Raw genomic sequence first — 25,674 nt, 5'->3', positions numbered from 1 at the left:
TCTGGCCCGGCGACCGCGCTGCTCCTTTGCCGACCTCAGGTCCTTCGCTGACTTCATCGTCGCCGCGAAGAAGCAGCTATGAGTTCTTATTTGTGCTAATTCCGTTTGGTTTTCCTTTTTTTTTTTTGTTTGAGGTCTCGGTGGTTCGATAGTTTGGATTCTCCAGGGTAGATTTTTTTATTTATTTCTTTCTTGGAAGGTTACGTTAGGTGTAGATCTCTTGGTATAAATGTTTGCTGTTTTTTTTGAAACCGGTAAATCTCTTGGTACTTTGTTTGTGAGTTACCACAAATGATGGATCAATGCTGACATAAAAAGAATCGATTGGGTTCACGATGCAAATATGGTCCTTTGTGCGATAGTAGTATAGTAGTACTATTGTGTTAGCTTGGTAGTGGCGTTGCAAAATGTAAACCCGATAGGATTTTCATTTATGTGTTCATGTTAACTAGACGATGCACAGATAAAATGGATAATGCCTTTCATGGCCATACATGCTAATAACAAACAAAATATTCTTTGCAGGCAACATACCCGGTTGTCGAGAGATAGTAACCATTAAGATTACTTCTGCTTTTTTGTATTGCTAATTTTTGTTGATTTATTCTTGTAAGTTCATTCTCCTGCACATGCCTCTTTTTCTTTTCTGTTGTGATGGTTATGGAGTGCAGTGGATTGAGCCTGATTTTTCTGCTGGTCTAAATCACAGGAACCGTGCTGGGATTGTATGAGGACATCAGATACAAGTCTGAATCAAAAAAGGTGCACCTTAAAGAAGTTCATATTATTGGACTAGGTTATGGTGCCAAGGTGGATCAGAAACAAGTATGCTAATGATCTTTCGTCAGGTGTGATATTCGGAAGAGAGCTTGTGAACTCTCCTGCAAATGTCCTTACCCCTGGTCAGTAGATCTTTCATCAAACTTTGATTGTTCTTCATCGATTTATTGTCAGTATACTTATTGCAGTCATCATTTGTCCTTTTCAGCTGTGCTTGTGGAGGAGGCATCAAAGATCGCTTCTACTTACAGTGATGTGTTCACTGCCACAATACTAGATGTAGAGATGTGCAAAGAGTTGAAGATGTGTTCCTACTTGGGAGTTGCTATTGTGTTACAAACCCGCTGATGGAAACGTCAAGAGAAGGCTGGCTATTGTTGAGAAGGGTTTAACTTTTGAAAGGTTTGTACTTTGTAGTACTTGCAACATATGTAGTGGCTTTATGAAAAACTAGAAGTAGACATGAAGGAAATGAGTATGTTGATAGATGGAAGCAAAAGGTATGAACATGACTAAGTGGCTAAATTATGCTAGACAAGCTGCACTGACATGCATTGATCATTGTGTTGTTCAGAAAATCAAGAACCCCGACTACAAGGTTATTATATTTCTTTATGTATTTTTGGTTTCATGCACAGTGGTCCACTTGAGTGTTCCGACTCTGATTAGGAAACGCCAAGTTGGGTATGTGATGTCAATTTTTAATTCTGCGAGGATATTGCATTGTATACTTCAATTGTCATTTAATTTCTAGAACCAAAAAGCAGCTGATGTTGTATTCTCTTGGGTCAACTCAAGTCCTATACTTCTGTTAGATAGATGGTAGGTAAATTTTTTGGTTATTATATTTCTTTATAAGCCTGTGTTGATCTTCACAAAGATTTGTTACTTGACTTTTCAAACACTATAGGGAAGAACAAACTATTCACCACTACTTAAAGTGTGTTGTGGCTAAACAAATGAGTGCATTGGGCATCCAAAAGATCATACACCAGTTGATTGGGAGCTCTGAGGGCGGCTTCTGAATGTAGGGGAGCTTGAAGACCTACTGAAAACATTTTGTTGCCAAGGCGTGTGCTCTTGCAAATGTATTTGTCTTTGCATTGTCTTTTTGGCTGCTGATTTGGTGTTGCTGGAAGGAGAGTCGAGCCATCTAGAAGTCATTCCTATCCTCTCCCCTTCTATGCTCACATTAGATGTCCCAATTGTACCCATCTCTAAACCCATCCTTGACCTCGATTATTCCCTTTATGTTCTTTCTCCTAAAACTCATAATGATCCTAGAAATCCATTAAGACACCCAAAGCATAGGAGTCATGAAGACCACAAGGAAGACCAAGAAGAGCAACAAAAATGGCTGGAGGATATTAAGAACTTATGTGCCATTGCCATTGAATGGATGGATGAGGCCTTGGACAAGATCAACCCGAGTCACCAATCCAAGGGAAATCTTGGACAATAAAATGACCAATGAATGTTATAGGCATGGAATGATGGAGATAATGTTTCCGCCTATAGGCATTCATGAAGAAACAACCTTAGAGTCTGAAAAGGAAGATGACATTGATGAGCATGGAAGTTATTTCATGAACACCTCATCAAATCCATGCTCATACGAGAAATCTCCTAAATCAATTGGTCTCTCTAACATTGCCACACACGAGATCTTAAACCCCCTCGTGCTTCCTGCTCACAAAAATTTTGAAAGGGTGGTTGTAGATGCATATATTTATCATAAATATTGCAAATCTCATTGGCATGAATTTTGAGATAGGTATATAAAGACTGGTGTTGGAGGGAAAACCACTTCACCAGCTTGAAGCGCAATTCGAAGGTTTCCCAGGGACGAGTTTTTTGTCCTAAAACAAGCACTTTCGGGTGATAACATGAGTTTTCACCTTTTGTTGTAATACCCTTGTGAAAATAAGCATAGCAATATAATTATAAAAATATTCCTTCAGATATTTTTGCCACTAACCATTCTAGGTTTGAAGGAAAAAGAATAAAGGATGACGACGCAAGGTATGTCCAACCAATTATCATGCAACATTTAATCACATCCATCCAAACTTGATTTTGCCTTGCAAAAATTCAAGTATGAGGAATGGGCTTCTCTAAAAAATCTTATGCCATGTTGCTAAATTATCTTGGCTGTCTCTACCTTCAAGCCATGCTCATTTTGCTAAATAACAACCATGCTCCTTCATCTCTATTTGAATAAATCTCTATAATACTTTCATGCCAGCTTTGTTTGCTATAGTATGCTTAAGGTTTGGAGTATGTTCATACATCTTTTAAATTAAGCATGGTGCTTAGTTTAGGAGTGCTGATCTTAGTACCAAAGGCTTTTTTAAATTAAGCATGGTGCTTAGGTTAAAATGCTTCCTAGATTAAATTGTACATGGTGTCTAGTTTAATTTTTTGAACCAAGAGTGTGCTTTAGTAGATACTGGATATTTTGTTAGACTAACCCCTGTAGGAAACTCTCAAATTAATTTGGGTAAGTCATGAGATGAATTCAAATCAGAGATAGAGCAAGGCACATGATGAACTCCAATAACTTTGCGCAAAGGAGGCATAGCTTTTTCATCATAGATGGAAGAACTCTATGGATCAAAGAGGAAGAGGATGAGTGTCATAAAACACGATCTGCAATCAAAGCACTCACTCATAGAAAGTGGACAACCAAATCAACAAGCCATAAGCCATCACCAACAGGAGATCATTCGTGGAAACAAATCAAGGCTTGAGGCATAAAAAATTGAGTGAGCGGAAGGTCCAACAAAATGTCAAGATCGAAGAGCAAAAAGATGGCATGACAAAAGAATGAGAAAGAAAAGGGTGCAAACTAGGAGACAAGAAGCTCATGAATAGTTCAAACTGTGAGGCTAGCCGAACAAGAAAATTTTCAAGCAAAAGGGAAGGACCATCACGAATCATCTACTATTTGTCATGTGGTGGCATCATGTTTCAGTGACGAAGATAACATCCTAAGGTAAATGGTCATTATTTAAAGAATTTTTCTTGATTTGGGTATGCACATAAGTAAGAAACAAACATGTTTGAGTCATAGCTTGCTTAATCCAATCTGATTAACTCAACATGCTTAGTTCTTTAAGCTTGTTTCTAGCATCACTTTCTTGATCTCATAGTCCTAACCAAATGAGCTGAAAGGTGCACATCCTATCTCTGAAAGATAATAGTCATAATCATGTAAAGTTCGATATATTATGTAAAGATAGACAATCCTTCCATGGGTTAAGCAATTCAACCCTTTTGGCCAAATATCTTTAAATGCTACATTCGTGCTCAATCTTCTGATCTTACTACCCATATTATAATTGAACAAAGCACATAACATTAACTTTATCTTGTTCAATGTGCCTAAGGATAGAGAAGAATAAATAAAGTTCTGGTTCTGTTAGTATTTTCCCACCAACAGAGCCCATGCACTTAATCTCTACCTTGTCTTAATGAGCAGGACACACTTCAAGTAAAGTGTGGGAGGAGTTCGTCGATTCCCCAAATTTTTACAAGTGAAGATTCTGAACCTGTCAAACCAAAATCCAAACTCAAAACCAAGGTGGGTTTGGTGGAAGGAGGTGACATCACCATTAGATGCGTCATCACAAGAATCCTCGTAGTTAGAGCAAACCGAGGTACGTGATCAATGAACTTCACAAGGAGAAGTCCGGTTCGAAGAACTTACAACACTAAACCCTCACCGAAAGAGTCAGCTTGGGGGAGCAGCACCCCCATGTATCCAGGTAAGTATTCTTTCCCTTTGATTTAGTTTCTTTTAATAGTTAAAAAATGATGAATGAAAAACAAAATAAAAAATTATCTTTGCATTAGTCATTTATAGTAATAATGTGTGATCTAGTAAAATTGAAAACAAAATAAAAAAGGTGTGTCTAGTTTGTTTTAATTTGTATTTAAGAGCTAAATAAAATAAAGAGGATTCAGTATAATCTCTTAAATAGAAATGATGAATAGTTGCTCTGTTGTAATTCCTTTCAAGTACCTAGTTTTTAGCCTTGAATTCTCTCAAGTTTTGGATAAAATTGTTTTGATATAAGGATTTACTCTGAACTTGAAACTCGTGGGTGGCATATGCTTGATCTAAGTCTAGGTAATTGACGGATATGATATGAGAAGGTCTGAGCTACTGTTTATCTTGTTCTAAGTGACACTAAAATTCTAGAGATTTACATTTTGAAAACACAAAAATACTACAAGATGAGTTCCTGTATGACAAAGCTTGAATTCCCACTAGAGCCATACATGTTATTTAGGCTAGAAAAACTTCCACATATATGCTGCTTGCTTTTGTATTGAATTTTGTCAAGCTTTGTTGACCCTTATGAGAGATTTGTCATGCTCTTAAAATTAAGATTATGTACACACCACCTAAATATGCACTACTCCTACACTGGGGGTAGGCACAAAAACATGTCTTCTAATCTAGATCCACCCAAAAATGTTTTACTCATACATTGAGAGAGAATACAAAAACATGATTGATAGGTTTTCCATCCACCAAATAAATATTCTAAGTTCTTGTTGATATCTCTCTCAAAGTTTTGTTGCAGAAAAGAGGCATGTGGCTATGCAAAAGTTATTCATAAAAAAAGAAGAAAGAAAAAAAAGAGTTGAGAAAAAAATGAACAAGTGTCCGAGATATTTAAAACAATGGGTACTTAGATGCCTACCTGAAAAAAGAGAAAATGATGAATAAGATAGCCCATATTCTCTAGCAGATGTTTTCAAGTTTTAAAAAGAGAGATAAGTTTTCAAGGAGCAAAATAGAATTAGGTTAGCCACCTTATATATCCACCATATATCCGCACACATGCACATCTTGATTTGATTGTATGACTCAACTCTCTTTGGATCTGTTGTTTGACTTTACAATATATGCATTGCAAGTATGCTCTAGCTTTCTCCCTACCTATGAACTCCACATAAGCCTTAGTGATTGGAAGAGAAAAAGGCATAATATTTTTATTGCATTAGTGAAGATCCACAAATACTACATATATTGAGAGACTTGAAAGTGTCATACAATGAAATTTCTGAGTTTTATTTTGAAAACTTATAAAAACTCTAGAACAATGGTGAATAAAGAACTTGAGACATAGTGCTTGATTTGATCGTTCTATCTTTCAATTGCTCAAGACCCAAGTGAAGGCTAAGAAGCCCCATGGTTTAAGGTAATATGGGTAAGTTAGAAAGTCAAATCAGTTTGTTCTAATCCAGAGGAGAATTCTTGATTGAACACATGTGTACTTGTGAGGCGTGAAAGTATTGTAGCAACTCCTGATCCATTGCTGAGTTTAGCTTTGCTCAAGGACTAGCAAAGGTTAAGCTTGGAGGAGCTTGTTGACGGCCATTAGCATCAATTATAAACCATCAATATAACCTGCATATATACTTTATTCCATCACCAAACATAGGTCTAGGGGTTTAAACTAATAAATTCCACGAGTTTTGGTGAATCTGTGTTTGCAGGAGGGTTTATCTAGAAAACCATCAAGATGGACCTAAACGTCAGATTTAATCTCAATTATCCATAATGAAACAACTTTAGAAGGTTCCAGAAGACTCTAGAAGACAAACCACCAAAGCGGAGGCCAAGGGGATGTTAGGTGGGGCTGGCTGGCCCCACCACTTGGCTAGCTGGCCTATGGGCCCTCCTAGTCAGTCTCCCATTTGAATGTTGATTCTCCACCGCCTCCTAGATTACATCTATATCGTCCTTTTAAGTCGGTTAATCCAACGGTGATCAAGGGAATTGATGCGGATCGATGACGTGGCAATGCCTTGTTCCCTACTCCATCTCCCCTATATAAGGCAGCCCCTCCCCCCTCCCTAGAGCCATCCTAAAACCCTAATTCATATCTGAAAGCATCTAGGCCCCTAGTTGGGTTTCGGTGATTAATGAGGACACGAGATTACTATGACTAACGTGTGTTTTTGCAGAGGCAATTTGAGTTATGTCATGGTAATGGAAATTGATTGGGCAATCATGGTTGTCATGCCCCTATCGATGAAAATCATTTCGATTTTCAAAGGATGGACGACAAGGTTAAGGACGGACTAGTTCTAAGTGTCGTTTGATGTTGGAGAGGCACTTAGAGTAGTTTAGAACTTTGTATTTTCTTTGGCCATACTATTAAGGGGGGTACGGACTAGTAGCTTAACCTAGGTGAGTCTAATAGATTAGGTGTGGTGCACACTTATCAAACTTAGCACTAGGTAGCTCATGAATAGCTCTAAGATTGATAGAAGTCAACTTCATTCATAAAGAATTTCGAATTGGAAGTAAATAGAGAGTCAAATGACTGATCGGACGCAGGTTTGGTTGTGACCAAACGCAGCTTGGAGAGTCCGGTCAGTTCATTTTATTGGCAGCAGCAGTCAGAGTGCGACCGGACGCTGGACACTAGTGCTCACCGGACGCGACGCTAGCCATATCTGTAGCAGCGTGGACATGATGTTGACCACAGACCAGATGCTGAATAGAGAAATGACTAGACTCTAGGTGCTAGTGTCCAGTCAACAACAGTAAGGTTTTAGAGAGGGTTTTTGATGACCGGACGTGTCCGGTGGGTGCTGACCGGATGCAGGCTAGAGTCTGGTCAGAGCAAATGGCTCTTTCTGACATGCTGACGTATTACACTAACCGGTGCGTCCGGTCACCTTGACCGAAGCATCCGGTCATCCCGATACTTGCTGAGTTTGACCTCAACCATTATGTTTTGAATGGGGGGTATAAATATATATCTCACTCATCCATTTGAGGTCTCTTGCCCATTTGTTCAGCTCATAAACACCTTTGGAGTGTAAGGGAGAGCAAGAGCGTAGTGGGGTGATTGAGATTTGATAATCCAAGATTAAGGACCTCATTAGTGCATAGGGAGGAGCAAGTGTGCATCCACATTTCTCATTAGGCTTGTCTTGGTCAAGTGAGAGTTTGTGCTTGTTACTCTTGGTGATCGTCATCACCTAGATGGCTTGGTGGTTAGAAGCTTGGTGATCATTCCATGGAGCTTGTGGATGACCCAAGTCATGTTGTGAGCGGTTGTGGGTGATTCACCATGATGGAGTGTTAAAGAATCAGCCCATAGAGAGCACTTGATCTTTGCGTGGATCAAGGGGCAGCTATACCCTTGCGCGGGTGCTCCAATGAGGACTAATGGGGAGTGGCGACTCTCCGATACCTCAAGAAAACATCACCGTGTTTCTTTTCCTCTCTTTATTTTGAGCATTTATATTTGAGCAACTCATTTTATGTCTTTACATTCCTAGAATTACCATGCTAGAGTAGCATTGGAACCTAGGGTGCAAAACTTTTGTATGGTAGAACAATAGAAACACTTTCTAGACACAAGAGGTGAAATGGGCTAAGTGTAGGGCTTAATTATTGCAAAATTTTAGAATTAGCCCAATTCACACCCCTCTTGGGCATGTTGATCCTTTCAATTGGTATCAGAGCCTCGTGCTCCCTAAATTAGGCTTAACCGCCTAGAGCAAAATGTCCCACGGGGATGGACCCCCTCCTATCTTTGAGGGAGACGATTTTCCTTATTGGAAAATTCGCATGGAGGCATACCTAGAGGCTTTAGATGTTGGAGTTCTTGGAGCTGCCTCACAAGGCTTCCCAAAACCTAAGGATCCCGCCAACCTTCAAGGCAATAAGGTTAACTACGAGAAGTGAAATGCAAAAGCTAGAAACACCCTCTATAGAGGCCTTTGCAAGGATGTTTTTAATCGTGTGCGGAACCACAAAGACGCCCATGCACTATGGTCGGACATTTGTGTGCTCCATGAGGGAACCAAAAGTGAGCGTGAAGAACGCTACCACCTTGTGATGAAAAACCTTAATTCATTTGAGATTCTTCCTAGAGAAAGTGCCAATGAGATGTATTCACGCTTGAATGTTCTTATAGAGGAAGTCAATGTGCTTGGACTCACACAAATGCAACCCTCTGATGTTGTGATAAAGATCTTGAGTGTCCTCCCCATTGACAAATATGGGTATATTGTGACGGTGCTTCATCAAGGTGATCTTTCCATTGCTACACCAACTCAAATATTGGGGAAGATTGATGCACATGAGATGTACATGCACATCACTCCATAAGATGGCTTTTCTTCCAACAAGAAGAAAGATTTGGCATTCAAGGCTAGCCAAGAGAAGAGGGGCAAAGCAAGAGTTGATCAGGATAGCTCAAGTGATGATAAGATTGATGATGCAAGTCTTGCTCTCATGGTGAGAAGAACTACCAAGATGCTCAAGAAGCTAAACAAGAATGGTGTCAAGTTTGATGGCAAGAAGAAGAGATTCTTCACTAGTAATAGAAGGAAGCCCATCTCCAAAATGGATTGCTATAATTATGGAGAACTTGATCATCTAGCTCATCAGTGCCCCAAACCCAAGAAAGACAAGTACAAGAAGAAGTACAAGGACAAGAAAGATGACTCAAGTGATAAAAATGTTGATGAGAAGAAGAAGAACAAGACATACAAGAAGAAGGAATTTCACAAGAAGAAGAAGAATGGCAAGGCATACATTGTTGGTGATTGGCTCATGGGCATTGAATCATCAAGTGGCTCATCTGATGATGAAAGTGAGAATGAGAAGGAGAAGGTGGCCGCTCTTGTGACTGATTATTCACAATCTTCACCGACACCGCCGCTGTCATCCTCTACACACCTATGCCTTATGGCCAAGAGTGAACAAAAGGTACAAAATGATAATGATAGTAGTGGTGATGATACTGCTAGCAATGATGAAAGTGGTAGTGATAGTGATGAAGAATTTGAATCACCTTCTTATGATGATCTTGTCAAGTTGCTAAACCAATACACTAAAATCGTTAGAAAGGCAAGAGCTAAAAATGAAAAGCTAGAACTTGAGAAGGACTCACTCTTAGCAAAGTATGATATAGCCAAAAAAGCTAGTGTTGAGCTTAGAGAAGAAAATAAAATTATGTCTAAAAAGGAGTTTAGAGAAAAACATGATAAACTTAAGGGAATACATAATGAGCTGACCACTAGTTACAATTTGTTAAAATAAGAGCACCAATCTCAAGATTAATCATGACAATCTTGTTCTTTCTCATGAGTTATTATTCAATGAGCCACATGATGCTACTAACAATGTTGTTAAGATTGATATAGCTACATCATGTGATGACTTAATTGTTGAGAGCATTGAGCAAGGTTCTAGTAGCAAAGGCAAGAAAGTGGTTGAGTCCGACAACTATGATGATTATGTCAAGCTCAAGAATCAGAATGAAAAGCTCAAGAAAGATCTTGAAAAGCTATCAACCACCAACATAATTGTGATAGAGAATCTTGACAATGATTATGATATAGCTCTTGAGAATGAGATACTTAAAGAAGAGAACAAGAGACTCAAGATGGAGAAAAATCATAATGAACTTAGAGAAGAAAACAAGAAGCTCAAGTTGGAGAAAGAACATCTCAAGACCGGTTTGAGCAAGTTCACAAGAGGCCAATATCTCCAAAGTGAGCTACTCATGAACACCGTGATGAAGATGGATAGAAGTGATATTGGGTACTTGGCAAATCAAGAGAAGAAAGCTCAAGCTCAACATCAACAACAATACAAGTCAAAGCCTAAGCCAAGGAGATGTTTTGAGTATGGACAAGAAGGTCACTTTGCTCATCAGTGTCAAATTCCACCACCACAACCCTTGCCCAAGCATGCTAGACCCTTTGCCTTCAATGCTCACTACAAGCTTAGAAAGAATTCTAGTAAAAAAATGAAAGTCATGTTCTTAGGTCCACCCAACAAGAATAGGCCTAAGCAAATTTGGGTTGCAAAGTCACTAGTTGAGAAAATCAAGGGCCCTCATCAAGTTTGGGTCCCTAAACAACAAGCTTGATCTCTTGTGTGTAGGTGAACTACAAGACCGGTGGAAGTTATTGGGTTATTAATAGTGGTTGCACTCAACATATGATCGGTGATCCTCGTATGTTCACCTCACTAGATGAAAAAGTAGATGGTTAAGAAAGGATTACATTTGGTGATAATTCAAAGGGCAAAGTTCAAGGATTGGGCAAAGTTGCAATATCAAATGATCATTCAATATCAAATGTGCTATATGTTGTTTCATTGAGTTTCAACTTGCTATCCATTGGTCAATTGTGTGATCTTGGCTTTCAATGTTTGTTTACCGAGAAAGAAGTGGTTGTGTCAAAGAAAGATGATGATCAAGTTATATTCAAGGGTTTTAGATACAATAACCTATATCTAGTGGATTTCACCTCTGAAGATGTAAACTTGAAGACATGCTTATTCACCAAAACATCACTTGGATGGCTATGGTATAGAAGACTTGCACATATTAGGATGAGCTCACTCAAAAAGCTAATGAAGAAAGAATTGGTGAGAGGTTTGAAGGATATGAAATTTGAGAAAGACAAGCTTTGTAGTGCATGTCAAGCCAGCAAGCAAGTTGCAAACACTCATCCAACAAAAGCTTACATGTCAACAATAAGAGTGCTAGAGCTTCTTCACATGGATCTATTTGGATCAACAATTTACAAGAGTTTGGGAGGAAATCCCTATTGTCTTGTGATAGTTGATGACTACTCTAGATATACTTGGGTGTTCTTCCTTCGTGACAAGACCGAAGTGGCCGCATGTTTCAAGAAGTTTGCCAAGAGAGCACAAAATGAATTTAAAGTGAAGCTCAAGAAGATAAGAAGTGACAATGGAAAAGAATTTGACAACACAAGCATTAAAGCATATTGTGATGAAGTAGGGATCAAGCATGAGGTCTCCACAATATACACTCCTCAACAAAATGGTGTAGTAGAGAGAAAGAAATGGACACTTATCACCCTTGCAAGAACAATGCTTGATGAGTACAATACAACCAAAGCTCTATGGGTGGAAGCTATCAACATCGCATGTTATGCATCCAATCACCTATTTCTTCAAAAGTTTCTTGGCAAGACCACTTATGAGTTGTTCAATGGGAAGAAGCCAGACATATCATTCTTTCAGGTGTTTGGTTGCAAATGCTACATCTACAAGAAGCGGCAACACCTAGGGAAGTACCAAAGATATTGTGATATTGGTTTTCTTGTTGGTTACTCATCAAAGTCCAAAGCATATTGAGTATTTAATCATGCCACCGGCTTGGTTGAAGAAACATATGATGTGGAATTTGATGAATCTAACGGCTCCCAAGGAGCACATGAGAATCTTGATGATGTAGGTGATGAACCATTGAGGGAGACCATGAGACATCAAGCCCAAAGATGATGAAGATGATGTACAAGTGATTGATCCACCTTCTTTATGAAATGTGCCATAAGATGATGATAAAGACGGGAGAGTAGAAAATAAAGATACTCATGTCTCGCATGATCAAATGGTCGCACAAGCTCAAGATGTTGATGCTCCACAACCTCCCCCTCAAGTGGTTGATAGAAGAAATTCACCCCTACTATAAGCACATCCACAAGATCTGATCATAGGGAGTCCTTCAAAGGGTGTAATGACTCGCTCTAAAAAACTTGCTTCATTTATTGAACATCACTCGTTTGTTTCTTGCATTGAGCCTAAAAATGTAGAAGAAGCTCTTCAAGATCTGGATTAGATAAATGCCATGCATGAAGAGTTGAGCAACTTCACCTGAAATGAAGTTTGGACACTTGAAGAGCGATCACAAGATGCAAGAGTCATTGGAACAAAGTGGATGTTCTGCAACAAACAAGATGATCAAGGCATCATTGTTAGGAACAAGGCAAGGCTAGTTGCGAAGGGGTTCTCCTAAGTTAAAGGGTTGGATTTTGGAGATACCTTTGCCCCGGTTGCAAGACTTGAAGCCATTCGTATCCTTCTTGCATATGCATCTCATCATGAAATGAAATTATATCTAATGGATGTTAAAAGTGCATTTTTAAATGGTTTCATAAATGAACTAGTCTATGTTGATCAACCTCCCGGGTTTGAAGACCCTAGATATCCTAGTCATGTCTATAGGTTGTCCAAGGCGCTATATGTGCTTAAGCAAGCCCCAAGAGCTTGGTATGAGGCCTTCGGGATTTCCTCATTGAGAAGGGCTTCATCATTGGGAAGGTCGATACCACACTATTCACCAAGAAGCTTGATGGAGAGATCTTCATTTGTCAAGTATATGTTGATGATATCATATTTGGCTCATCACATGAAGACTATTGCAAAGAGTTTGGTGAATTGATATCAAAGGAGTTCGAGATATCTATGATTGGAGAGCTTACATTTTTCTTGGTTTTCAAGTCAAGCAAATGAGAGGGGATTTTCATCTCTCAAGAAAAATATACCAAGGACCTTCTCAAGAGGTTCAGAATGGATGAATATAAGCCAATCAAGACACCAATGCCATCTAATGGACATCTTGACCTAGATGAGGGAGGTAAATCAGTTGATCAAACTATCTACCATTCTATGATTGGTAGTTTATTATATTTGACAGCATCGAGGCCCGACATCATGTTTAGTGTGTGTATGTGTGCTATATTTCAAGTTAATCCTAAGGAGGCTCACTTAGTTGCTGTTAAAAGAATCCTTAGGTACCTTAAACACACTCCAAGCATTGATCTTTGGTATCCCAAATGAGCTAGATTCCAACTAGTTGGCTATTATGATTTGGATTATGCCAGTTGCAAAATTGATAGAAAAAGCACATCCGGAGGGTGCCATTTGCTTGGTAGATCACTAATGTCTTGGACCTCTAAGAAGCAAAATAGCGTGGCATTGTCCACCATAGAGGCAGAGTACATTGTCGCGGGTGCTTGTTGTGCACAAATTCTTTACGTAAAGCAAACTCTTCTAGACTATAGTGTAGTTCTAGAAAAGGTACCTCTCTTGTGTGACAATGAGAGTGCGGTAAAGCTTGCTAATAATCTAGTTCAACACTCTCGCACCAAGCACATAGATATCTGCCATCATTTTCTTAAAGATTATGTTGCTAAAAATGATATATCACTAGAAGGTGTAAGGATCGAGGACCAATTGACGGATATCTTCACTAAACCGCTAGATGATGCTACATTTTGTCGGCTGAGGAATGAGCTAAATGTGCTTGACTTTAGTAACTTCACTAAAAATTGAGCTTGTGTTGTCCCTTGCATTGCATTGTAATATAAAACATGTTTGATTTTTAGTAATGCACTTAGGGCTTGTCTAACATGGTTAAGATAACCGCCAAAAAGCGTGTGAAGAAGCTTAACCTTGGAACAAACTTGATAAGCAACTAGACTTACTTTCAAGTATTGCATTGCATGTGCATGTGCATGTGTGTTGCTTTGTCGTTTCTTTTCGGTTATCTTTTGAGCACCCGCTGTGTTTATCCACAAATAGAGAGAGCATTTGAAGCTCCTATTGGTCATAAAACCCTCTTGTGTGGTTACATGGTGCTCCTCGCCCCTTTTGTTGCATATTTTCTTAAAAAGAATTATAGCCGAAGGCAAATTATTTAGAAAAACTTGAGGGTTTGAGAGAGGTCTCTCATATCAGTCCCAATTGGTGTTTATTTGGGTCTTATTGAAGTTTGGGACATGATTGGGAGAAAGCGTCCCGAAGAAAGGAGGAGTATCTGTAGTTGAAGAGGGATCGGACGTAGGGACTGGACTCACCTGTTGTAGCGTCTAATCAGTACATCAGGAGGAGATACAGTTGTTGAAGAAAGACCGGAAGATGAAATGTATTTCGCGCGTGTTAGGTGTGAAGTTGAATCCACGTCCGGTCAACACGAGGAAGTTAATAGAAAAGGATCGGACTCACAACTGCATCCGTTCATAGTGCATCGGACGCGTCCGATCACCATTTGGGCATTTTTGTACCTCTCTGTACTCGACCGGATTCTGGTTGTCTATGTCCGGTCATTTTCACCGGTGCGTTCGGTCGCTTCAACTCGTGTGGATTAGATCCATTTCTTCTGTAACTGTCATGGGGGGCCTCATTTATTTCACCACATGCCACCTTGCCCTCACCGTGCCTGCATCTCCACCGCCACGCCCGTGCCTGCATCTCTGCCACCATGCCTGCATCTCCACTGCCATGCCTGCACCTACATCTCCGCCGCCGTGCCCGTGTCTGCATCTCCACCACCATGCCTGTGCCTCCACTCACCATGCTACAATGCTGCTTGCCATTCCCGTGCTCAGCTCATCACCGCCATTGAATTTCCTCTCCGCATTGGCCCGCTGTCGTCACCACTCTCTCCTACGCTCTCACCCCAGCCTTGCTCGTCCTCTAGTGTAGCTGCTCCGACAAATTCATTGGCCAATAGTGCCTTTCTCCTGTATCCTTGCCATGACCTTGTGGTGCTCCATTGTGCTCAGTATACTCATCTTTTCATAGGAGTTTTTTCCAGGTAGCAAGATGTTATTCAATCTCTTACCCAATTGCTTGCTCAAATAGGATTACTCTCTTATCTCTAGTTACATAATGTTCTTATTTATATCCATCTATTCCATCTATGCAGTGAGTCGGTGTGCTTGAGGTTGCTTGGTAGTTGATAGTGGCAGCTTTACTCAGGGCCAAGACCACGAGTACGGATTCAGGTCAAGCCTCACAAGTGTTAGTTGGCAGTTGTTTCTTATCAGTGGTAGTGATTCTTGTCAGCTTCAGAGATGGCATGTTGCAAGAATGTCGAAGGTGGTCTCGGCGATGAGGATCCAACGCCTCTACCTCGCCTGACTGCTCAGCAAAAAGGAAAGACAAAAAAGACTACAAAGAAGAAGCGCAAGAGAGATGAAGTTGAGGTAGAGAGAGCAGCAGCAGTGGCAGCTGCCACAGAGTGAGCTGAGATAGGTGGTTCTGGCAGTGGCATTTGAATAGGCGATCAGTTGTCCACCTGGGATCGAGAGGATTGAGGCTAGTCTTGGTAGTCCACTCGGGACCATCATGCTTGGAGGATGGCATGTCTCTTTAGAGGAAAGTCAGACTCAGGGGGTGACTGAGCAGCAGACACAGTCAGCGGAGTAGATAGAGGACACTCAGTAGGGAGAGCAGGTTGAGGAGGTAGAGCAAGTAGCACAGCCATAGCTTCGACGCTCTAGTCGCACACGTACTCAGGTGTTAGTGAGGCCTCAAACATAGAGGCAAGGCTCTCGTCCACCTCCTAGACCACAGGGTCCACCTCTGGTTATTCACCTTGACCTGAGGGCAACCATAGCCAGACAGGTACATCAGCTATGGTTCATACAGTTTGAGGATTGGTTTTCATCGAGGCATGATGAGCGTGCCTCAAAGTATTTCTACACTGTGTTGCAGGAGGACTTCTATAGTGCATATCTCAATAGCGGTGTTGCCTTCAGATCTCAGCGGGACTGCTCCTTAGAGTCTCTAGTTGTAGCTATAGGCGCGTAGATCTGTCCTCACCTCACTTATCTACCAGGCTTGTCAGATCTCCTTGGATGAACTGGTCAGTATGTTCCATCTTGGGTCCGTGAGTTCTACTCCTCCTTGTGGATTGACCCGAGACGTAGGTTTATTCATTTTGCTTTCTGAGGGCATGACTACAGGCTCCAGAGCTCGAGGGTCAGAGAGATACCAAGGATTCCAGAGTCACCTATTTGTCTTCACGAGGCATGATATGGATAGACAGAGCCTCCGAGACACCCTCACGGTGAACTTGTGCCACATACAGATCTTGTTAGACCTTGCTTCATAGAGCCATTTGGCGAGGGATCGAGCAGGACACCATGTGACCTTACACCTATAGCTCGGCTCCTTGATGCTATTATGAGGAGGACTCTGCTTCCGAGGATGGGCTACCACGAGGGCCTGACTCGAATTCAGTTATGGCTAGTGCATTACCTGGTGTCTCAGACTGTCTTTGATATTTGGGATGTGATGCTTTCATAAATGGAGGATACACTAGCAGAGGGCTTCAGAGGTCACTGTCAGCTGCCTTATGCTTATTGGATCACTTTCTTACTCTAAAAGGCAGTTCCACACAAGTCCCTAGAGATAATGGCAGAGTGGACAGGTGCTACTACTGAGTTTCCATAGTATGACATGAGCTAGATGCTACATCACAGTCATGCGAGGACACCTCACCAGCAGAGTCATCACCCAGAGGTACCAGAGATAGCAGCTCAGTAGGATGAGATCATCAGGGACATCGCAGAGACAGAAGAGGAGCAGCTTGATGCACATCAGGAAGATGAGGTTGAGAGCGACCTGAGTGATAGCTCAGACGATGACTATCAGCCGATTCCGCAGATGGCACCTCGTCCACACGATAGAGAGGCCAGTGGCTCCAGCTTAGCTCCACCACAGCCACCATAGACCGATCCAGCACTCCTAGCTATACTTGAGCGGATGAGGCAGGACTAGGCACGCCAGACATAGGAGACCGCAGCTGCACTTGCTCAGGTTTAGGCATGACAGGATGAGTTTCAGCGGCAGCAGCAGGCCATGCAGCAGTAGCAGCTTATGATTCAACAGCAGTTACTTGGCTTCATGCAGCATGTATTCACTGCTATTGGGGTTGATCCTTAGTAGTCTATATTTTAGATAGGCTAGCCTGACACCACCACTCCAGTGACTCCAGCTGTACAACCCAGTGGGCTTCTGAGTCAGAGACAACCAGCTCCTCAGTTTGCCTCACCTACAGAGTAGGTGTCTCTGTGGTTTGCTTCACTAGGGACAGCTCAGGGTCTGCATGTTACTCCTATTGTTACGGGCTTCACTCCAACTCAAACCTCTTCGGCGCTAGTGATGGACACCCTAGTCTCTAGGAGTCTCGGTGCTACCTTTAGTGAGCTTACAGGGTAGCCTATATCTTTAGTGTTTCGAGTCTCTATCCCTACCATAGCTGCTCCAGTTACTGGGACTACTGAAATGATTCTGTCGTCTATTGCATCATCCGAGACACCTTACATAGTCACTCCTACACTTGAGGCTTCAATGACAGCGACAGTGGCGGATGTGGCTCTCCTTCCTACAGTGACACCTGTAGAGTTATAGGCCATGCCAGTTACTGACCAGACCCAGACTGCTTCACCTTCACTTCCAGCTATATAGGGTCAAACCCCTCAGAGTTCAGGGTTAGAGGATGATGCAGCTCAGTTCCAGGTCTCTCACCGCACCTTAGCATCCGACTCGACTGCTCCTGTCCCGTCGTTCGACCTTTAGGTTTTGGTGCTTGACGCCAAAGGGGGAGAGGGACCGAGTATGTTAGATGTCGGGGAAGCGTGTGAGATGGACTTGATTCTTTTGGTCTTTCATGTGTGATACTTCGTGCATTCACGCTTACTTTTATGCATTGTATTATATACATGTGATGGTGAGACTTATATGACATGTGTGCTCTCTACATTGTTTTATATATGTCATATCACTTGGTTATGCTCATTGGCTTTGCTTCCACATTTTACTCCAATTCACATGAGCATTACTTCATGTACTAATACTTAATTCATATCTTTTGAGTACACCATGTTGGCTTGGGTCATATAAGCATGCCTAATCCTTTTGTTCTTATTGTCAAAAGCTTATATGAACCAAGCATGTTGAAAACCTCACTCATCTCTTTTACATACTCGAGGTTGTGTTGTCATTAATCACTAAAAATGAGGAGATTGAAAGCATCTAGGCCCCCTAGTTAGGTTTCGATGATTAATGACGACACGAGATTACTATGACTAATGTGTGTTTTGTAGAGGCAATTTGAGTTATGTCATGGTAATGGAAATTGATTGGGCAATCATGGTTGTCATGCCCCTGTCGATTGAAATTGTTTCGGTTTTCAAAGGATGGACGATAAGGTTAAGGACGGACTAGTTCTAAGTGTCGTTTGGTGTTGGAGTGACATTTAGAGTAGTTTAGGTCTTTGTTTTTCCTTTGGTCATACTATTAAGGGGGTATGGACTAGTAGCTTAACCTAGGTGAATCTAATAGATTAGGTGTGGTGCATACTTGTCAAACTTAGCACTAGGTAGCTCAGGAATAGCCCTAAGATCGATAGAAGTCAACTTCATTCACAAAGAATTTTAAATTAGAATTAAATGGAGAGTCAAATGACTGACTGGACACTGGTTTGGTTGTGATCGGACGCAGCTTGGAGAGTCCGGTCAGTTCATTTGATCGGCAGCAGTAGTCAGAGTGCGACCGGACACTGGACACCAGTGCTAACCGGACGCGACGCTAGCCATATCTATAGCAGCGTGGACAGGCTGTTGACCACAGACCAGACGCTGACATAGAGAAATGATCAAACTCTGGCTGCCAGTGTCCAGTCAACAATAGTAAGGTTCCAAAGAGGGTTTTTGATGACCGGACACGTCCGGTGGGTGCTAACCGGATACAGGCCATAGTCCGGTCAGAGCAAACGACTCTTTCTGACACGCTGACGTATTACACTGATCGGTGCGTCCGGTCACCTTGACCGGAGCGTATGGTCATCCCGATACTTGCTGAGTTGGACCTCAACGGTTATGTTTTGAATGGGGGGTATAAATACATATCCCACTCGTTCATTTGAGGTCTTTTGCCCATTTGTTCAGCTTAGAAACACCTTTGGAGTGCAAGGGAGAGCAAGAGCCTAGTGAGGTGATTAAGATTTGATAATCCAAGATTAAGGACCTCATTAGTGCATAGGAAGCAGCAAGTGTGCATCCACCTTTCTCATTAGGCTTGTCTTGGTCAAGTGAGAGTTTGTGCTTGTTACTCTTGGTGATCGCCATCACCTAGACGGCTTGGTGGTTGGGAGCTTGGTGACCATCCTGTAGAGCTTGTGGATAACCCAAGTCATGTTGTGAGCGGTTGTGGGCGATTCACCGTGATGGAGTGTCAAAGAATCAGTCTGTAGAGAGCACTTGATCTTTGCGTAGATCAAGAGGGAGCTACACCCTTGCGCGATTGCTCCAACAAAGACTAGTGGGGAGTGGCGACTCTCCGATACCTCAGAAAAATATCGCCGTGTTCCTTTTTCTCTATTTATTTTGAGCATTTACATTTGAGCAACTCATTTCATGTCTTTACATTCCTAGAATTGTCATGCTAGAGTTGAATTAGAACCTAGGGTGCAAAACTTTTGTACGGGAGAACAATATAAACACTTTATAGACACAAGCGGTGAAATGGGCTAAGTGTAGGGCTTAATTATTGCAAAAAAATAGAATTAGCCCAATTCACCCCCTCCCCTCTTGGACATCTTGATCCTTTCAATATCCTCATGAGGATTAGAGCTAGCTATCAAGAGAAGATTAGTCCTCCATATGATCTAGTCTTGTATTAGAAATAGAGGGAGATAGAGTGTGAAGGAAGAGTTTAGAGGAAGTACTGGCCTGTCGGTGCTCTCTCTATGGCTTTGTACCCTGGCGGAATCAAGTTCTTCATGAGCTTGTTTCTGAGATTTTTTTGGTAATCAACTTCTAATTCAAGTAAGTAACGTGTTTATATTGTTCTTCAGGTTTATGACTCTTTTTGAGTACTTTAATCCTTGTCATTCCTGGGTTAAAGTAGTATTCCTAGTGTAAGCGTGGTGCTTAGATTCGGATACTCGTAGATGTGCGCTACATTCTAGATCGGTGGTTGCTCACAAGGGTGACTCTTATAGCCTCATTGAATTTTGTGTAGTTCACATTCCGTTTGTAGGCCTAGCAGGATTTAGTTACTATAGAAAACATAATCTGCCTATGTTTCCCTTAGTAATATCCCCAGATTGAACAATAAAAGACATAGCTTACCGAAGTTAAAACTAGAAGACCTTAGTGATCTCCTTTATACTCCTGTTATTTTAAGTCTTGTTGCTACTCCGGGTTAAGTTAGATATAGTTAATCTCACACGTTTCCCTATAAATATAATACTTGGAATACTTCCAGGTGAAAGCTACAGCGGTATCCATGCGCTTACAGATTTATCTGTGTGCGTTAAATATACCAACACCCATATAATGTAACCTTACCCATGTACAGTACCTACGGAGTATGTGTAGCAGAATGAGTTGCCTCTCTACACCTACAGCAGTGATATGACACGGTAACTTTAATTTGATTCTCTCATGGTCAGGTGTCATTTCAATGTATCCATACATCCCATATCCATACAATCGATTAGAGCAAGCAACGTGAAATCAAAAATATTGTATTATGAAAGAAGTAATTCCTGTTCAACTACAAACTTAGACCTTGTTAGGTAAGGCTCCCAGGTGCTTCGGCTCCTACTGGGAAACTATGCAGGAGCACTATAGCACGGGATGGTTTATCTTTTGACTAAAAATGAACTTGAAAGAGGAGTCGGCAGAGCCACGGTTTTGAGCTCCACCAGATTCGTGCTACAGTACTACTACAGTACCAGAGCTGAAAACCGGAGCACACTCTATACCCCCCTCAATGTACATACAGATCTTAGTTGCTCAACTACCACCTCAAAGGCCCGTTCGACTTGCTGAAACTTGATTGAAACGGGCTGAAAAACACTGTTCTGACTAAATTGTTGTGACAGAAAAACACTGTTCTGACTGAAAAAACAAGCCGAACAAGCCGGTTTTTAGGTAAGCCGAACGAGGCCAAAATCTACCTGAATCATCCTCCTATTCATAGCTAATGGATCGGAGTACCACTGAGATAATTGAATTAATTCAGTCCAAGGAAACTCACGACACATGCCTCCCCAGCATGTTGTTAGTGGGAAACACCCTCCTCGTCTCCTGCCTGCTAATCTCGTGCATACGCAACTTCCATTCTCCGCTAATGTCTTCCCACAACTGTAGCATAATTGATTACCACACCTGTAACCACACTCTTGATGTTTATTACGGCAATAAAATCTATCATTATATAGTTATATATATGTGCAGGTGCAACCATAAGATCGAGTACAAAAGACAATGTGCTTATAACTTACGGTGTGCGCAACCCACCGCGAGTTCAATCATGTGGTTGCATCTCTCACACTGCTTCCACATTTTCCGCCTCGCAAGCTTATGCAACCTTTTGTCCTCAGGATCACCATGGGGGTACTCAAGGTAGCCCATCCTCTCATGCCATGCCACCTTACAGGCCACACACATGCGCCCTCCACACTTCACACGCTCCCTGAATGTCGCAGGATATTCTGAGCAAAATGATCCTTCCACTTCGCTCAAGGACATCAAGGCCCAACACTTGGGGTGAGAGAGATGCTGTATATCTTCTTCCTTCAACCGTTGCGCTATAATCTCCAGAAGCCGCGTCGATAGCAATGCTTTTGAGCCCTCCCCAAGTAACATAACTTCCATGTGCTTCTTCATGCAGACAAGGCAAAATCGATGTGCGCAGCCTTCAACCGCATGGAATTTTGTAGTGTCAACATCCTCAAAACAGATCCTGCAACTCTCTCTTTTCTCCCTTGTAGCAAGATATCTGGCAATCTCATCATCTATTCCCTCTTTTGCTAGCTTCACCACATTGTCGACATGGCCGTCATTAACAAGCGATATTTCGCATCGTTCGAATTGCTTCCGCACCGAGAGAGCCTGATTTATCATATATGCAAGCTTCTCCCCTGTTGGACGTGAAAGCCCAAGCATCTGCAATAATCAAGACGGTGTTAGGATTGTTTGCAAGAATGCCAACTGATATCAGGATGATATTACAATAAAATATTAATTCAAGCATTTCACCATTGGAGTTTATATGTACTAAATTATTCTAACAGATCACAGCCGGTGAATTAAGATGGCAACGGGTACCCGCGACTTCCATTTCTGGTTAGCGCAGCGCATTGGACACCACGCGGGAAAAACTTGTATTCGTAGATCCGGCGCCTGCAGCAACTCGAAAATACTCTTCTAGATCCGGCGCCGAATCCTCCACGGGCGGTGCCCCAGGCTTGCGTCGGCCGCTAGCCATCACTGCTAGATCAATGCCCGGCCACGGCGGTATGCGCAGACCGCGGCGTGCAGCGCCAATGCCATGCAGGAACAGAAAGAGCGCCTGCGTGCTCGATTTTTTGTTTCCTTCTTCTCTTTGTTATTAAAAAAACAAATTAATAAATACAACCAAAAAAGAGATATCTGCCAAAAAAAAAACCACCCACCATATGATGAGATAAAGCTGAAATTTTAAGAGTACAAAAGATATAAATATAATTTGTTTTACAGTTTTATTGACAAGGGTGCAGTGCACGACAATTCTAAATCAAATGAAAACGAAGCCTTATATTAATTGGATTATTGGAGAAACTTTTTTTAAATAATAGATGTCTGCACCGCAATTTGGATACAAGCAATGCATGTACCTGTGAGTTTAGAAAACATGCAGCAGCCCTCTTGGGAAAGAGCTGTCGCCGATGCCGATGCCGATGCATCACCGGCACCATCCGACTCTTTAGGAAGAGCTGTCGACGATGCAGGAGCCCCTCAGGTTTGCAGGTGTCTTCGCTTCACCTCCTCTAACTCCAACAACTGCTACTGCTGCAAGATCGGTGAACGACAATGTCACCGTGCCCCCTTTGTCAGGGTCAGCTACACGTACATAAGCAGCAGTAGTAACTTGGGACTCGGGAGTAGTTTCATTTTCACCCATATAACCCTACCCATGTGTCTCCATACATCCCAATCAAACATATTATGGAAGAAGTCATTCCTGCTCCGCTTCAAACATACAGGCCGGTTTCAGTAGCTCAAAATCTCCCTGCACCAAGCATCCTATTCTTAGCTAATGGATCGGAGTACAACTGAAATAATTAAATTAATTCATTCCAAGGAAACTAGCGACGCATGCCTCCCCCTAACATGCTAGTAGTGGATCGAAGACACCCTCAGTCCTCTCCTGCGTGCTAATTCGGTACAGGCGCAGCTTCCATCCTCCGTCAATGTCTTCCCACATATGTAGCATAAATGATTACCACACCTGCAACCACACACTTGATGTTTATATTACGACACAAGATTTATCATTATATATTTATATATATAATATATGTGTATGCAAGTGCAAAGAAAAGATCGGGTACAAAAGACACTGTGCTTGTAACTTACACGCAGGTTATGTATATATGCGCAACCCATTGCGAGTTCGATCATGTGGTTGCATCTCTCACACTACTTCCACGTACTGCCGCTGCCTCGCAAGCTTCTGCAACCTTTCACCTTCAGGACCACCGTGGGGGTAGCACCTCTGGTACTCAAGGCAGCTCATCCTCTCATGCCATGCCACCTTCCACACTTGACGCACTTTCTCAATGTCGCAGCGTTATTATGAGCCAAGTATTCTGAGCACGATGATCCCGCTTGCACTTCGCTCCTCAAGGACATCAAGGCCTTGGATGGATATGTTCTTCCTACACGCGCTGCGCCATCATCCCCAAAAGCCGTGACGGCAACAATACTCTTGAACCCTCCTCCACGGTCAGCTTGGTGGTACAACCAAGTTGTGGGCAACGTGGGGCCATTCCACGGAGTAGCATAACTTCCATGTGCTTTTTCATACAGGGGAGGCAAAAACGATGCGAACAGCCTTCAACCGCATGGATTCTTGTAGTGTCAACGTCGTCGAAGCAGATCTTGCATGCAACTCTCTCGTTTATCCTTGGTAGCAAGATATCTGGCGATCTCAACATCTAGTCCCTCTTTTGCTAGCTTCACCACATTGCCGACTTGGCCTTGCTTAGCGAGTGATATTTCACATTGCTCGAATTGCTTCCGCACTGATAGAGCCTGACTGATCATATCTGCAAGCTTCTCCCCTGTTGGACGTGAAAGCCCAAGCATCTGCAATAATCAGGAATGTTGCGCAGTAGCCTGTGATCGGTGATGGCCTTGACGCTGGCGATGCCCAGTCTGATCGCGGTGTGGAGGCCCTCCACGAGCGCCATCGCCCCTAGCAGCACCTGGCCATATTCGTCATCATGCCCGCCCACAAACCCCAGCACGGGCTTGTGCCCCCTGAGCACAACCTTTCCCTGCGGTCCAGATACGGCCACGGCCAGCACCGGCACGCCGCCGGGGTCCTCGTCAGCAAGGCCTACGACCTCGTCGTCGTCGTTGATCACCATGCCCTTGCAGAAGACGCGGAAGATGGGGCGCGCCGAAGAGGACGAGGACGAGGCGGCAGCATTGGCAGAGAAAGAGGAGGGATGGACGCGGAGGGAGGATCCGCCGCGCACCGGGACCGGCACAGGAACCGCGCCGGCGGCCATCATCGGAACCTAATTGGCAGGTTTAGGCGAGGGTCTTACTTCTTCTCCTCCTATAAGAAGTGTAGATGGTCACTGCTGGACTGGGCCGGGCTGGGGTGGTCAATACTACAAATCACTGCCATGGTTTATCCTGATCCATGGGGCCTTGCGGGACACGGACTTGGGCAGCTCCATGGCTAGCGGAGCGGCGCACGGCGAGACGGGACTAGCGCCGGCCAGGCCATTCGCCTCGCTGTGTTGTGCACGCTGCCACGCTGGCGTCTCCAGGCCCGCGCCTTGAGCGATCGACGTCGTGCACGGGTCGATAGAGCAGAAATTAACTGCTAGGGTACAAAACTATGAGATATATTTGTGTTACAGTTCCATTGACAAGGGTGCAAAGTGCGCGGCAAATCTAAATGAGTATAATTTACCAGCAGTTCTCAAGAGGGGTTGGCTAGCGCCCGGAAGTCTGGACAGACGGGACGTACGGACGTCCACACCTATAGCCGTTTCCCGCGCAGTTTCACACGCCCATGTGGGGTTTGTGCCTCTCCGAACATCACCAGCATCGAGAAAGAGGGGTAGGGGCGGCGGATGCCCAACTGGCGCCGGGAGGAAGAGACAACGAGGTGGACAACAGAAAGCGAGAAAGGAGATGCAATACCCGATCTACTTTCGAAACCTCCAGATGCAACAATTGCAACATACGTCTGAAGACAAATGAAAAACTTGAAACATGCATCTGAAA

General features: G+C 42.7%; 1 protein-coding gene across 1 annotated transcript; it reads right to left on the bottom strand.

Annotated features, from left to right (window-relative positions):
• Positions 1 to 21,657: 21,657 nt before the first annotated feature.
• LOC136509438 (E3 ubiquitin-protein ligase RSL1-like) lies at positions 21,658 to 24,944 on the bottom strand. Its single transcript, XM_066504239.1, has 2 exons — positions 24,501 to 24,944; positions 21,658 to 22,332 (listed from the first exon to the last, which is right to left on the bottom strand). The coding sequence occupies exons 1-2, from the start codon at positions 24,942 to 24,944 to the stop codon at positions 21,658 to 21,660; spliced, it is 1,119 nt and encodes a 372-aa protein (XP_066360336.1).
• Positions 24,945 to 25,674: the final 730 nt, after the last annotated feature.

Source organism: Miscanthus floridulus, chromosome 15 (genome assembly GCF_019320115.1).
Source record: "Miscanthus floridulus cultivar M001 chromosome 15, ASM1932011v1, whole genome shotgun sequence".
Taxonomy (NCBI): domain Eukaryota; kingdom Viridiplantae; phylum Streptophyta; class Magnoliopsida; order Poales; family Poaceae; genus Miscanthus; species Miscanthus floridulus.
Note: the sequence above shows the minus strand (reverse complement) of the source record. Positions and strands in the feature narration are given on the sequence as shown.

Excerpts from the sequence above, each read along its gene's own strand:
- LOC136509438 (XM_066504239.1), bottom strand. The coding sequence starts at position 24,944 with ATGGCCGCCGGCGCGGTTCCTGTGCCGGTCCCGGTGCGCGGCGGATCC. Across the intron at positions 22,333-24,500 it reads GCAGATGCTTGGGCTTTCAC|ATGCTTGGGCTTTCACGTCC; the intron begins GTCCAACAGGGG and ends TGATTATTGCAG.